The sequence below is a fragment of the Hyla sarda genome, chromosome 8 (genome assembly GCF_029499605.1).
Source record: "Hyla sarda isolate aHylSar1 chromosome 8, aHylSar1.hap1, whole genome shotgun sequence".
Lineage (NCBI taxonomy): Eukaryota > Metazoa > Chordata > Amphibia > Anura > Hylidae > Hyla > Hyla sarda.
The window spans coordinates 65030376-65046709 of record NC_079196.1 but is presented as its reverse complement, the minus strand read 5'-3'; the positions used below and the strand labels follow the sequence as shown (position 1 = coordinate 65046709).

Below are 16334 nucleotides of genomic sequence, written 5' to 3'. Positions count from 1 at the left end.
CCAGGCCGGCTCCCGTGTGTGGCTGCAGGCGGGGGCCGGCCAGAGCAAGTAAAAACTAATACTGTGTACTAAAAACCAGGGTGCCTCCAGCTGTTGTGAAACTACAACTCCCAGCACGGCAAAGGCTGTCCGGGCATGCTGGGAGTTGTAGTTTTACAACAGCTGGAGGCCCCCTGGTTTTTAGTATACAGTATTAGTTTTTAGCTGCTCTGGCCGTCCCCCGCCAGCAGCCACACACAGGAGCCGGCCCGGGCAGATAATCATAGGTATTCCTATGCTGGACATCCCTGTGTCTCGAAAAATCTTTTCGGGACCTAAGGATGTCCGCCGGTTACTTACCATTCCCCGGCGGCGCGATCCTCCTTCGTTCCAGTCCTCCGTCTCTATGGTTGTACGCATGGGACGTCAGTGACGTCACGTGCCTACAACCATAGAGGCAGAGGAGCGCAGGACCAGGAGGACGCGCCCCAACTTAGTACTTAGTATTCCAAAGCATTGCAGTTATATGCTGTCTGCCAGTTTTACACTAGCAGGCAGCATATCAGGGCTTGCCTCAGGCACGTCCTGTCAGGCAATAACCGGGGCAGACCTGGGAGTCCTAGTAAAGACCCCCGGCTGCCCAGGTAAGCAGCAGCACCCCGCGATAGTTGCGGGATGCTACAGGAGAGAGACAGAGGGAGCCCCCTCCCTCTGTCAAAACTCCTTACAGCTCGCGGTCGCTTCTGACCGCGGCTGTAAGGGTTAAACTGCCGGGACCAAAGTTTTCTTCTTTCCCGGCAGTAACGCAGGTCCCCGCCCGCCAGGGATTTCACCCAGCACCTCACGATCGCGCTGCGAGGTGCTGCAGGGAAGACAGAGGGAGCTCCCTCCCTCTGTCATAACACTTACAGCCAGCGGTCATTTCCGACCGCGGCTTTAAGAGTTAAAATGCCGAGACTGAAGTTTACTTCAGTCATGGCATTGCGGCAGGGTCCTGACTGTGTGTTACAGCCGAGTCCCTGCTGCGATCTCATGGGTGCACTGGGCAGCACCCACAAGGGCCATGGACGAGTATACACGTCCTAATGGCTGAACGTGCATTCAGCCTGGACGTGTGTACACGTCCATGGTCCTTAAGGTGTTAAGGCCCCCAACAATCATTAGGATAAGCAGGGAGAAGCGAGCTGATGTTTTAATGTTTTGTTGAGTGTCTCTGCATGGAGACCCCAACCAATCAAAACATTTGCCCAGAAGTTGATAACTTTAGTGTGCATGTCTAGGTTTGTATATGTTTTTTACATTAAATCTCTTGATTTAGTAATTCCTTGACAACATTTTTTCAGATGTCTTCAAGATGGACCCCAATTTCCTTGAAAATGAAGAGAAGTATAAGACCATTAAAAAAGGTATGTACAATAACATTGTTAGATTGTGTTATAGAATACATAGGTTTGGGTGCAGTACAATCTTTATGAGAAAATAAAGTTGCCCAGATGTAAGGTAATAAGAGAACTGTCTGTCATAAAGATCTACGGGACTAGTCATGTTGTATTTTTCGCTCTAGCTGTTAAGATTCATATACATACTTACAATGGAAATTCGTAAAATGTTTTTAATAAAGCTCCAGTTTGATTTAGTTGTCGTTGCTGCAATGTGTGTAATAATTCTAAAGCTGAAGCCAGCAATGACATTAGGTCTCTAGAAAGAATGTATTAACGGTCAGGGTAGAAAAATACTTGTTTTAAAAAAAAAAATGCCGTAACCTATTGCCAGTGAGGGTCCTAATACTCTGCCCACTTCCGTTACTTTAATTAGTATTTAGTATCATTTACAGGGGTGTGGAAATGTATTAAAAAAACTACTTGTCCACGGGACTAAAATGGATCAAAATCTACTTGTCCTTCATGACGATCTACTTGTCCTGGGCAATTTTCGCTTTTACATTTTTTTTTTTTTTTTCCTTCTTTCCCTATAATATTTATATATAACTACTATAATGATACCTTTTTTTATTGTATAACATAACATATGCTCCGAAACAAAAACAAAAAAATATTGAAGTGAACAAATTTGGTGATTTTCTTTTCTACACCATTTACCTTGTGGTTGAGCTGACATGTTATTTTGGTACTTTAAGTCGGCCTGATTACAGCAATACCAGATTTGTATAGTTTCTGTCTTGTTTTACTAATTAAAAAACACAACTCTGAACCTTTTCAAAATTTTTTAATTGCCTTTTTGTGACCCCTGTAGCTTTTTTTTTTTTTTTTTTTTTTTTTTTTTTTTTTTTCACATGCAAGGCTTTTTTGTATTGGTACCATTTTGGTATTGATCTGACTTTTTAATCGCTTTTACCTTTTTTTTTTATGGGATATTTGGTATTTTTTTTAACATTTACGTAATTTTTCGATTGGGATACATAATGTTATATTTTAAGATTTCTTACAATAGCGCACGTATCATTTACATGTCCCTTTTAGATGACGCTGTCAGCTTTGACAGCAGCAATCTAAAGGGTTAATAGCCAGCCACGGCAATCACCGCATGCTGGCTATTAGCGATGGCTCCCAGCTACTGAAAATAGCCGGGGGCTGCAGAGTATGGAGTGGGCAGGAGTCAGGAGCATGCTCCATACTCCCCTGTGAGCGCCGCCGTGCTTGTCGGGGGCTTTCAGGTCCGACCCTGCTTGCCCGAAGCAGGACTAAGGACCTGAAAAATTCACTTGCCCGGCACTGTATGCCCAGGGCGTCGGGCAATAGGAATTCCACATCCCTGCATTTATTTGTTTAATTACGGAAGAATTTGTGATTTGCTTATTACGCTGCATCATTTTTAGATTACTTTTATTTGATGTAACTTTTTGTTTGATTCAAGAAATTCTGGATGAAGGTGACAGCGATTCAGAAGGAGAAGAGGGGGGAAGTGATGATGACAGTGATGATGATGACGATGAAGAGAATGAAAAGGAAGCTGGCGAGGAAGGTTTGTTCATTTATCAGATACGTTTACATAGTCTTTTTTGGGTATCATCGTTTCAACAAACTTTGTAGAAATCAATAGTGCATGTAAATATAAGAAGCCTTGTAATATATACTTTCAGTAAAAAGTTCACACTACCAGATTCAGTGAGCAGCAGAACAAGCCTGCAGTAAGACCGCTTTGGAAATGCGTCATCTCCATGCACGGCAATGCATTTTAGAGTAGATTCCACCAAAAAAGAAATTACATGTCTGGGATCTGGAAATTCCATAGTGGGAATAGTCTAGCAGAATCCCATCGGAAACAATGCAACAGATTTTCCACAGCTGAATTCTGCATGCAAAGTGGGCAGTGTGAATGGGCCCATATTCTGGTCATAGTCTGCTCAGTTTCTTTTCGTGTTCACAGGACTAACCTGTTACTCACTCAAATTACAAGCAATACAAGTCTATGGAGAGGGGAGGGATGAGGAGGAAGATGGGAGGGGGGGGGAGTAACTGGAGAGACCAGAAGCTGCAGATAGACATGTAAATAGAGGATCTAACCCCAGGGCTAAATTCACATCCTAGATTGTGTGATTGTGCTTTAAAATGCCTTCCAAGCTGCGGTTTCTTAGGGTGTGTATAGAGATGTAGATGAAAGGGATGGCCTATTCTGTGCAGTATATGGCTGACATTGTAGTTGTTAGGCTCCATCTACTGGCTCAGGGACTACTGAAAATTACAAATGAAGCATGCAGAGCACAAATCTCATGAAAATTACCATATACAATTTATATGATGGCCAAAAACAGTGGTACTTCCCATGTACACACACCGGGCATGTTATCCTAGAAAGACAGCTACACTTTTGATTTAATCAAATTTTTATTAAGTTTATCAGTTTAAGTACAAAATAAGTACAATAAGAGAGAACCTTTACGTTTAAAGGAAATATATAGCAAAAACAACAGGATAAGTATTTGATCGCGTGGGGTCTGAACGCTCGGACCCCCCACAATCTCCTGCACGTCTCCTCTATGTAGTTCTATGGGAGAGGACGGGATGCAGTGTTCATGCCTCCCCGCCTCTCCCATAGAGCTGGATGGGGAGGGGGTGTACCTTCGACCTCAGTGAGGTCGATGCTACGTGCATTAGCTGGCACCCATCGTGGCCATGCGGGGGCCCAGTTTGTGAGATCGCGGGGGGGGGGGGGGGGGGGGGGTCCCAGCTGTCGGGGGCCCCCCCCCCCCTGTGATCAGACATCCCCTATCCTGTGCTGCAGATGTCCTTTTAACTCCTTACATACGATGCCAATATTCATTTTTGCATTTTCGTTTTTTTACTCAGCCTTCTAAGAGCCATAATTTCTCATAATTCTTTTCCATTCACAGCGCCATATAAGGGATGTATTTTTCAGAACCACTTTGACTTTGTAATGACTTTGTAAATACAGTATTCATTTTAAAGGCAAACTCTGATAAAGTAGGGTAGCTGATTGTATCTATCTGGAGGCCAGGGTTTTACACTCTTTATGAATTCTATCCTGAACCCCTGTTAAGGTAAAATCATATAGATCAAAATTTTCCAAGAAACCCAAAATACATTTCCTGAGATTCGTGTCAATAAGAATGTGTAATATAGTATAGATAAGTGTAAGATATGCAGCTTTGTAATATAATACTTCAAGATACTGTCTTGCTTTCAGTGAATGGTAACACCACTGTCTCTGAGAGCTGGGGCCCCATTCTGGAGATCACAGGGGGTCCGACCACTGAGATAGCGGATAAGTTGTCTTTTACCAGACAACTTCTTTAAAAACTGACAGTACTTGGTGACCTAGTGATGCTTGTAGGTATGAGCTTCTGATCTGCAGGTGAGAACTGGATAGGAATCTGTGCTACCACCACCCGCTTCATCTGCCCACACATTGTGTGTAGTATTGCAGCTGAGCCACATTTAATTCAGCTTGGCAGCTGCTATGCCAGGCGCAACTTGCAACTCAGATGCAACTGATTCCAAAATTGGTTTTGCCCAACCACTATCCTGTTTGGTCATGTGGCCTCTGGCCCAGATGAAGAATGTGTTACGCTACTCCTGTAACTTCTGTCGTAGTTCATTAAGGTGGGGGGGGGGGGTGCTGGAGGAGTAGGAAGGAGCTGTTGCAGAGTGACACATACAGATGCTCCTCCTGGTTCTACTATAGTAAGTGTTATGTCTTACACTAGTTTTGAGTTTACAGCACTGCTTTATGTCCTCTCTGCTGCTTCTGAAGGTGTGTTATAGAGAAATAGGGGGGAAGCAGGATCTTCTCTTCTGTGTGTATTTGCGGTAGACATCATGAAAGTTACTTTCCATCCACTACCTCTGGGACAACTGATCATTAGTAATGGTGTTTGCAGAGGGGACTACTAGTAAATGCAGGAAACAAGTTATATAGGGCAGAATTAGTACCACTCCTTGCTGAAATGTCACCTGAAAGTAAAGACCTGTCTTTTATTTATATATCAATCCAGGTGATTTTGAGCTCTCTGTAAATAATAATGTGCTGAATGCTGTAAAGATATTACAAGAAATTAATGTGCAGAATTTTGGACTTAAAAGCAACCGTGTTGAAAAGGTGGACATTTACTTTAGTATGGGGACACTGCTTTTCACCACTACTATCGCAGCCACCAAACTGACACTCCTGGTTCCTGCTACATTCTGGTTGCTGATGTCCCTGAAGGAACTGCCCTGCTTAGTCCATCACTGATTGAAGTGGAACTTCTCTGAGGCCAGTGGTTGGCTTAGTAGTGGCAGTACTTCAAGTGACGCCCCATCATGGGCAGCCAGAAAGTAGCCAAAAGGACAGGTGCCCATGAGTGTTGGCACGGGGGGATTAGAGTAGGTGATTATACCTATTTTTACCTTCGTCATATATACTTTTTTTTTCCCCCTAGCAAACCCATTTTACAGACACAGATGTATTACGTATTCAAGTCTTATGGTGTTTTTAGATTCTGTTAACAGTTTAGTTATTTGTATAACCTTTTTATATACAGAATGACAACCAATAATTCTATTTCCTACATAAATTTAAATATATCAGTATTCATGTCGTATCTACATGGTGGAAAATTTAAAAAACGGATTAAATAGCAAGTAAACATTAGGGGACTCATCTTACATAGTACGAGAAGAGCTGTGACTAAATAAATATGAATGATCTGCTAGAGATTGATAAAGTGGATGACTGGCAGTCTGGAATGGGTGTTAGGGAAGTGGCATAGGGAATGCCCGTGTGATGCAGACTGGCACCGAGATTATTTGAAGATAAATTTAGACAGGAACTGAGGTAATATGGAAGAAAGATGAGCTCACTGCACAGTCTGCCTCAACTTTGTCAACTTTGTTTTTCCATCCACATTTATGTCTAGCTTCACTGCAGCTGTTTATTCAGGTCACTCTGTATAGGAGATGTCCTAAGTAACTGTTTTATTATTAAAGTTAGTCTTATTATAGTTTTATTATTAGTTATAGTCATATTAAAATGTATTAATTATAATGAATTCATACATGACTCATAAAGGAGCAGTTGGTTGGTTTATATTGAACTCTGCTTTTAGAGATGAGCGAAGTTACAGTGATTCGATTCGTCACAAACTTCTCGGCTCGGCAATTGCCTGCATAAATTAGCTCAGCTCTCAGGTGCTCCGGTAGGCTGGAAAAGGTGGATACAGTCCTAGGAGACTCTAGCTCTGTTCATACATACCTTGATGACGAGTGATAAAACAGGACTTTATTTCACTGATAAGTTGTTGGTGCTTGACCTCTAGCTGATCCTTTATTCTTTGTAATGTATTTTCAGGAGAGAAGATAACCATTCATGACAAAACTGAAATTAACCTGGTTGCGTTTCGACGGACCATTTATCTTGCAATCCAGTCAAGGTAAAGACAAATAAGTATTTACATGGTCAGAGAATGTTTGCGTTATAATTTGAATGCATTATTTCTTTTTTGTGTTTTGAAGTTCTACTCCTTCAATAGTCCCTTGGTGAAAACCAACCCACCCCACCTTACTTCGATGGCTACTTGTTTGTCTACAGGCACCATGCAGCCCCTGGTTCAGAAACACATTATGAATAGCTGACAACAGACACCTCGGGCACTCTCTTCCTACTGACATATTCAATTGCTGACAAGTATGAACGCTGCTGTCTGCCAACACAAACTGTAAGAGTGATAGAATTGACAGTTTGTTGGTAGAAGTGTGCAAGTAACTCACGTTAAAGTATAAATAAAAGTAAAAATCATATGTTAAACACCTCCATTCTCCGAAGTGCTTAACATAAGCATACAAGTGATGAATAGGACAATCCAATTGTTATCAGCACCTACAAAAAAAATCTCTTATTAACAAATAACCACGGTTACATGAAAATATAAGACATAGGCATATATATTCTGAGAATGTTGTCTTTGTTGTTGTTGTTGTTGTTGTTTGTTTTATCGTGCAAAAGTATCAAAACTAAAACAGAAACTATGCATATATGGTATTGGTGCACTCATACTAACCCATATAGAATAAAGGGTACACTGTTTACTGTGCAGCAAAAAATAAGGGGTAAGTTTAAAGTGATGGTGGAAATGCTGTTTGCTTCAATCCCTCTCCAACCCCCTTAAAAAATATTTAAAAAATGAATCGATAAATTGCCACTACCCCAAAATGGTGCCATTGAAAAACACAACTAAAAAACAATACAGCTGCACCTGGCAAACATCCAGCTGTGCCAACAGATTTATGTAAGTTATGGCGAATATAGATATTCTAATGAGTTGACAAAATATTTTATGCTAATTTAACTAAATCTCCTGTGGTATAAAAAAAAACATGTCATTTGATTATTTTTGAGCATTGTGTTTCTATAGCCACACACAAGCTCAGACAGAAGCTGGAACATCCATAATCTTGTTTTAGGCAGGTAGCCTTATTCTGCCTAATTTTACCTGCTGATAATAATATGGTAATATGGTAATTTCATCCGATTTGCACCATCTATTTTTCCTATTTATTTTTCAGCAGTGCAGTAGGGAAAAAATCATAAGGAAAAATAATGTCTGGCTTTCAAATATGTGTGATCGGCAAAAAGCCTGGATCAGAATAATGCTGGTGTAATGGCTTTTTGTGACCATTACAAAATGCCAATGTTCTTATACCTACAGATGCTTAATGGAGCCTACCCGTTCCTATAACTCTACCGGTGCTTTTTTTGCAGTAAATGTATCTGATTTCATTCGAAAATCCCTAATGATTCAACAGCACCTTCTTTCCTGCAAGGCTATTTTCAGATTTTGCAAAATGTATTTGGTAATAATAAGTTTCCTTGCAGTAGTTACCACCTTACTGCCAGCTCTATACACTGACCACTGCACTTTTACATATAAGAAGCAATTCTTAAACTTTTATGACCTTTGTTTTTTTTTTCCTTATGCAAAATGTAGGTAACATTTTCTGTTATTTTTTATTAATCTTCCAATAAATGAGTGTTCACTTACGCTGATAACGCTGTGTCATTCTATGGACCATAAATATCTTAAAGGGGTACAATTTTTTTAACCCCTGGTTTGGACGTACATTTACACAGGACATTTACGTCCTGTGTATGACCGCGAGCATCGGAATGGTGTTCGCGTCATACACGGCAGGTTCTGGCTGCTAGTAGCAGCCGGGGACCCGCCGGTAATGGCCGACATCCGCGGTCGCGTGGATGTCCGCCATTAACCCCTCAGATGCCGTGATCAATACAGATCACGGCATCTGCGGCAGTGCGGTACTTTGAATGGATGACCGGATCACCCGCAACGCTGTCGCGGCGATCCGATCATCCAGCATGGTGGCCGAATGTCCCCTCACCTGGCTCCGGCCGTCTCCCGGGGTCTTCTGCTCTGGTCTGAGAGCAGGCAGACCAGAGCAGAAGATGACCGATAATACTGTGCAGTGCTGTGTCCTATACATAGCACTGAACAGTATTAGCAATCAAAGGATTGCTATAGATAGTTGAAAAATTTAAAAATAAAAAGTAAAAAAAAGTGAAAAATCCCCTCCCCCAATAAAAATGAAAATTGTCCGTTTTTCCCATTTTACCCCCAAAAAGCGTATTTTTTTTTATAAACATATTTGGTATTGCCGCGTGCGTAAATGTCCGTACTATCAAAATATAATGTTAAGTATCCCGTACGGTGAATGGCGTAAACGTAAAAAAAAATTTTAAAGTCCATAAATTCAGCTTTTTTGTCACATTTTATACAAATTTTTTTTTATAAAAAATGATCTAAAAGTTTTATATATGCAAATGTGGTATTGATAAAAAAAAAAGTACAGATGACTGCACAAAAATGAGCTCTCAAACCACCCTATATATGGAAAAATGAAAAAGTTATAGGTGGTCAAATTAGGGCAATTTTAGATTACTGATTTTGTACAAAAAATTTTAGATTTTTTTTTCAAGCGGTACAAAAATATAAAAGTATCTAGCCATGGGTATCATTTTAATCGTATTGACCCACAGAATAAAGAACGTGTCATTTTTACCGTAAAGTGTATAGTGTGAAAACAAAACCCTCCAAAATGCACAAAATTGGGGTTTTCATTCAAATTTCCTCCTCCAAATTTTTTTTTGGGTTCGCCGCACATTTTAGGGTAAAATGAGAGGTTTCATTACAAAGTACAATTGGTCACGCAAAAAACAAGCCCTTATTTGGGTCTGTAGATGGAAATATAAAGGAGTTATGGATTTTAGAAGGCGAGGAGGAAAAAACGAAAATGTAAAAATAAAATTGGCCTGGTCCTTAATGTGAAAATGGGCTTGGTCCTTAAGGGGTTAAATCAACTGATGCCAGAAAGTTAAACAGATTTGTAAATTACTTCTATTTAAAAATCTTAACCCTTCCAGTACTTATCAGCTGCCGTATGCTCCACAGGAAGTTCTTTTCTTTTTAGATTTATTTTCTGTCTTACCACAGGGCTCTCTGCTGACACCTTTGTCTATCTCAGGAACTGTCAAGAGCAGGAGAGGTTTGCTATGGGATTTTCTCCTACTCTTGACAGTTCCTGAGACAGACAGACGGGTGTCAGCAGAGAGCACTGTGATCAGAGAGAAAATAACTTCCTGTGGAGCATACAGCAGCTGAGTACTGGAAGGGTTAAGATTTTTAAATAGAAGTAATTTACAAAACTGTTTAACTTTCTGGCACCAGTTGATTTAAACACAACTGTCATGAACTCCGGACTATATAACCTAAACACATCCTTTGTACTGTGTGCAGATGGTGTGTACAGCACCGTTTTAACCTTATTTCTGCCGGCATTTGTCACCCAAAAAAATGCTTTTGATCGCAGCCACACACAGTCGGATAGGTGTGGCATGAGGTACGCTATGCCCCGCCGCCGCCACGCCCACCCCTGTAGGTCAACACTGGGACCGCTTTGTGATTGACATACAGGTCCCAGCTCTTGTTCCCCCTCAGGTCCGCTAACGTGCAAGCCAAAAAAAAAGTTTATTCAGATATGCACCTTTTATAATTTATGTACTGAACTCTGTGCCTGCTATCCTCCTGCTTCGTCTTTCTTCTATCCTGCAAACGTGCGCAGGACCGTCCCCGTTACTAGAGGCAGAGAGTACGTGCGCTCGTCCTCTAGCACTGCACAGGCGCACTGAGGAGGCAGGCAGCGGGAGTGAGCGCTTGCCTGGATACCATACACCGCGGCTCTTGTTAGCTGAGCTGGGGGGTGCATTCTTAGGACCTGTGTGTCAATCACACAGCGGTCCCAGTGCTGACATACAGGGGTGGGCGTGGCGGGGCATAGCGTACGCCTATTCAACTGTGTGTGGCTGAGATCAAAAGCATTTTTTGGGGGGATAAAAGCCGGCAGAAATAAGGTAAAAATTGTGCTGTACACACCATCTACACACAGTACAAAGGCTGTGTGTAGGTTATATAGCCTGGGGGTCATGACAGTTGCGCTTAAAAAAAAAAAAAAAAGTATTTCACCGGAGTATCCGGTCACGCCATGCCCCTTCATCCATGTCAATGGGAGGGGACGATACTGCTAGTACACAACCGTGTACCTTTGGATAGGGGATAGCCTGTCTAGGGGCTGAGTACCCCTTCTTTTTATAGCAATTGTAGCTCCATTTCTTTAATGCAGAGCTCTACATTGTCTGCATAAACATTTAAGTACAAGTGCAAATGTCCAGTATCTGTACTGATACCAGTATCTGGAAATCCCTATTCTCATCCAAGAAAGTATGATTAAACTACTTTATCCTTCATTTGTGGGGCACCGTCAGCCATTCTTAGGAGTCAAAACTGCTAAAAGACTTCCTTTAATTATGACGTTATGACATCTTACAGCCACCACTTGGAGGTTATTGCAACATGGTACCTAAGCTCTCCCTGTTGGTGGCTGCAGGCAGCAAGAGTTTTGTCAACTGCTCCAGCTATGGGAAGTATTTGGTACTCTCTGTCAGCAGATTGAACTCCAAAATATTGATCGGCTGGTCTAGGCTGGTCCTAGGGATGATATGGTTTTAAAAGGTAACATTAAAGAGGATATCCAGGAATAGAAAAAAAAAAAAACAGAACCACACCTGTCCTCAGGTTGTGTGTGGTAGTACAACTTTGCTCCATTCGCTTCAATGATACTGAGTAGAGATGAACGAAGTTACAGTGATTCGATTCGTCACAAACTTCTCGGCTCGGCAGTTGCTGACTTTAGCCTGCATAAATTAGTTCAGCTTTCAGGTGCTCCGGTGGTCTGGAGACTCTCTCCTAGGACTGTATCCACCTTTTCCAGCCACCGGAGCTCCTGAAAGCTGAACTAATTTATGCAGGATAAAGTCAGCAACTGCCGAGCCGCAAGGTTCGTGACGAATCGAATCACTGTAACTTCGCTCATCTCTAGTGCTGAGCTGCAATACTGCACACAACGTGTGACAGGTGTGATGCTGCTTTTAGAAGAAATCAGCAATGGGTTTTCTATTCCCGGATATTTCCTTTAAGAATCTTGAGGAAAATTGATGAGGCAGATAAGAATTGAGATGATGTTGTCCTAACAATTTGAACACAGCTTCCCAAGTTTAGAAGTGATCTCTTTTTTTATTTGTCAGCTCTACCACTAATGTGACAACTTAAAACAGTAGTAAAAGATTGAAGTAAAGTTATTAATTAGAATATATGAATAACATTATAAAATTCTTTTTTTCAGTTTAGATTTTGAAGAATGCGCACACAAGCTAATAAAGATGGACTTTCCACAAAGTCAGACGGTAAGTTTTGCACAGTGTTGTGGTCGTACCAGTAATGGCATATTTAATTTTTATCCCAAGTTAAAGGGGTTTCCCCACCTGCCATTTTGCCATCAGTGCAGCGCTACACCAACCCTCACTATCTGGTGGATGGGATATTTAGTACTGATTGATGGTTCAGGCCAGCAGCTCTCTAGTGATGTCCCCAAGGCTGCCATCAGAAATTTTGGGGCCCCTTACACAGCTCAAGGGCTGGGCCCCCCCATGGCCTGCCCCGACTCCACCCATATGCCCATGACTCCGCTCCCAGATGTAAATTTATATACACTGCTCAAAAAAATAAAGGGAACACTAAGATAACACATCCTAGATCTGAATGAATGAACTAATCGTATAAAAAACTTTCGTCTTTACATAGTTGAATGTGCGGACAACAAAATCGCACAAAAATTATCAATTGAAATCAAATGTATCAACCCATGGAGGTCTGGATATGGAGTCACACTCAAAATCAAAGTGTAAAACCACACTACAGGCTGATCCAACTTTGTGTAATGTCCTTAAAACAAGTCAAAATGAGTCTCAGTAGTGTGTGTGGCCTCCACGTGCCTGTATGACCTCCCTACAACGCCTGGGCATGCTCCTGGACAGTCTGTGGCGCAATGTGGTGTTGGTAGATGAAGCGAGACATGATGTCCCAGATGTGCTCAATCGGATTCAGTTCTGGGGTACGGGTGGCCAGTCCATAGCTTCAATGCCTTCCTCTTGCATGAATTGCTGACACACCCCAGCCACATGAGGTCTAGCATTGTCTTGCATTAGGAGGAACCCAGGGCCAACCGCACCAGCATATGGTCTCACAAGGGGTCTGAGGATCTCATCTCGGTACCTAATAGCAGTCAGGCTACCTCTGGTAAGCACATGGGGGGCTGTGCAGCCCCCAAAGAAATGCCACCCCACACCATTACTGACCCACCGCCAAACCGGTCATTGTGGAGGATGTTGCAGGCAGCAGAATGTTCTCCATGGCATCTCCAGACTCTGTCACATCTGTCACACATGCTGAGTGTTAACTTGCTTTCATCTGTGAAGAGCACTGGGTGCCAGTGGCAAATTTGCCAATCTTGGTGTTCTCTGACAAATGCCAAACATCCTGCGCGGTGTTGGGCTGTAAGCACAACCCCCACCTGTGGACGTCGGGCCCTCATACCATTCTGACCATTTAAGTGGACACATGCACATTTGTGGCCTGCTGTAGGTCATTTTGCAGGGCTTTGGCAGGGCTCCTCCTGCTCCTCCTTGCACAAAGGCGGAGGTAGCGGTCCTCCTCCACGTCTCCTGATGTACTGGCCTGTCTCCTGGTAGCGCCTTCATGCTCTGGACACTGCCACAGCTCGCATTGATGTGCCATCCTGGATGAGCTGCACTACCTTAGCTACTTGTGTGGGTTGTATACTACCACTAGAGTGAAAGCACAGCCAGCATTCAAAAGTGACCAAAACATCAGCCAGGAAGCATAGGAATTAAGAAGTGGTCTGTGGTCAACTCATGCAGAACCACTCCTTTATTGGGGGTAACTTGCTAATTTCCTATAATTTCCACATGTTGTCTGTTCCATTTGCACAACAGCATGTGAAATTGATTGTCAATCAGTGTTGCTTCCTGAGTGGACAGTGTGATTTCACAGAAGTGTGATTGACTTGGAGTTACATTGTGTGGTTTAAGTGTTCCTTTTTTTTTTTTTGACAGCAAAGGAATAGAGAGGGCGCAACCTAGCGCATTACCACTTAAAAATACAAGCGTGAACAGAGGTATATACAATGCTCACCTAGGATGTTGCACTCGCCAAGTTTAACAATGGAAAAAGGCTTGTGTGAAAGTGTGCCGGCAGCTGGTCCACCTCAGGACAGATAGACAAAAAGCCAAGGAGCCTCCAGGGGAGTGGCGGACATCAACAGGCGCTGGACACACTCGTGGGGTAGAATACACTTTAATGTGTCCAGCGCCTGTTGATGTCCGCTGCTCCCCTGGAGGCTCCTTGGCTTTTTTTGTCTTTATTTTTTTGAGCAGTGTATTAATGCTATATTTAAATAGTTTTGATGTGTGATGAATGAGGCGATACCACATATGTATATGTTTAATTTTATTTGAAAAAGGGGATCATTCAAACTTGTATTAGGGAAGGAGCTTATTCACATTACCGTATATACTCGAGTATAAGCCGACCCGAGTATAAGCCGAGACCCCTAATTTCAACCCAAAATCCCAGGAAAAGTTATTGACTCGAGTATAAGCCTAGGGTGGGAAATACCTCATCCCCCCCTGTCATCATCCAGACCCGTCATTAACATCCTCATCATCATCCCCTTGTCATCATCCCACACATCCCCCCTTCATCATCCTCTTATCATCCCACACATCCCCCCTTCATCATCCCACACATCCCCCCTTCATCATCCCCTTGTCATCATCCCACACATCCCCCCTTCATCATCCCCTTATCATCCCGCACATCCCCCCTTCATCATCCCCTTATCATCCCACACATCCCCCCTTCATCATCCCCTTATCATCCCGCACATCCCCCCTTCATCATCCCCTTATCATCCCACACCCCCCCCCCCCTTCATCATCCCCACACAGCCATCGGCTGTCCGGGCTTGCTGGGAGTTGTAGTTTTGAAACCTCCGGAGGTCCGCAGGTTGAAGACCACTGCGGCCTTCAACATCATCCAGCCCCCTCTCACCCCCTTTAGTTCTGAGTACTCACCTCCGCTCGGCGCTGGTCCGGTCCTGCAGGGCTGTCCGGTGAGGAGGTGGTCCGGTGAGGAGGTGGTCCGGGCTGCTATCTTCACCGGGGGCTCCTCTTCTCCGCGCTTCAGGCCCGGAATAGAGGCGTTGCCTTGACAATGACGCAGAAGTACGTTGGCAATGAACGCACCTCTGCGTCGTTGTCACGGCAACGTGACTATTCTGAGGCCGGGCCCAAAGCGCTTAGAAGAGGCCTCCCCGGTGAAGATAGCAGCCCGGAACCAGTATCCCAACCTACCACCTCCTCACCGGACAGTCCTGCAGGACCGGACCAGCGCCGAGCGGAGGTGAGTACTCAGAACTAAAGGGGGTGAGAGGGGGCTGGATGATGTTGAAGGCCGCAGTGGTCTTCAACCTGCGGACCTCCGGAGGTTTCAAAACTACAACTCCCAGCAAGCCCGGACAGCCGATGGCTGCCCGGGCTTGCTGGGAGTTGTAGTTTTGAAACCTCTGGAGGTCCGCAGGTTGAAGACCACTGTGGGTGGGGGAGTTCACTCGAGTATAAGCCGAGGGGGGTGTTTTCAGCACGAAAAATCGTGCTGAAAAACTCGGCCTATACTCGAGTATATACGGTAATTCCTTTTTTTTTTATTTATTTTTTTATTTATTTTTTACAAATTTTTTTTCACAATAATTCTATCCCTATGCAATTTCCTGCATTTAGGCTTCTAAAGGGTTAATCGCCCGATCACTGATGTCAGCCATTAGCCATGGGTCCTTGCTGCTGAAAGCAGCCTGGACCAAATGGATATGAAACTCGGCTTTTGAGCACGCTTTAAATTGCAAAAGTGGTGGCAGGGTGTACACTTATTCCCTCTGTCCTTAATGGATTATGCAATAAAAGCAACTATTAAGAGAGGTCTACCCAAACTATATGGATGCTCCATATAGTTTGGGTGGGACCCTCTGTTAATAGTTGCCTCCTTATAGTTGTTGTAGGCCTGGGGGAAACTATTTGCAAACAGGGCCTACAACAACTATGTGGGCACAACTTGCCCCTATATAGTTAGTTGTAGGCCTATCTCTGCTAATTGTTTCGCCCCCGCCCCATATACTTGTAGTCTTTAGCCCTTGCCCCCAGGCAGCAGGCCCCAGCTAGCTGCCACTGCAATAGAATTCTGCCCCGGGCCCTTGGCCCAAAGTCATATTATATATAATTTTTTTTACAGTGCCCTCCAGTCCTCAGGACGGGCTCTGACCCCTCTTCATTTCACGTCGCCGACGCCGCTTTCCTCCTCGGTAACCAGCATAGCAGCAGGGCAACCATTCTCTGCTCCACTACAGCGCTACTGCATA

General features: G+C 43.4%; 1 protein-coding gene across 1 annotated transcript in view; it reads left to right on the top strand.

Annotated features, from left to right (window-relative positions):
• CWC22 (CWC22 spliceosome associated protein homolog) overlaps positions 1-16334 on the top strand; it is a 94587-nt gene that overhangs the window by 36349 nt on the left and 41904 nt on the right. Inside the window, exons 10-13 of the mRNA XM_056535070.1 lie at positions 1323-1385; positions 2854-2961; positions 6787-6868; positions 12189-12249. Coding sequence (XP_056391045.1) covers positions 1323-1385; positions 2854-2961; positions 6787-6868; positions 12189-12249 — 314 coding nt within the window. The remainder of the gene's footprint in view (positions 1-1322; positions 1386-2853; positions 2962-6786; positions 6869-12188; positions 12250-16334) is intronic.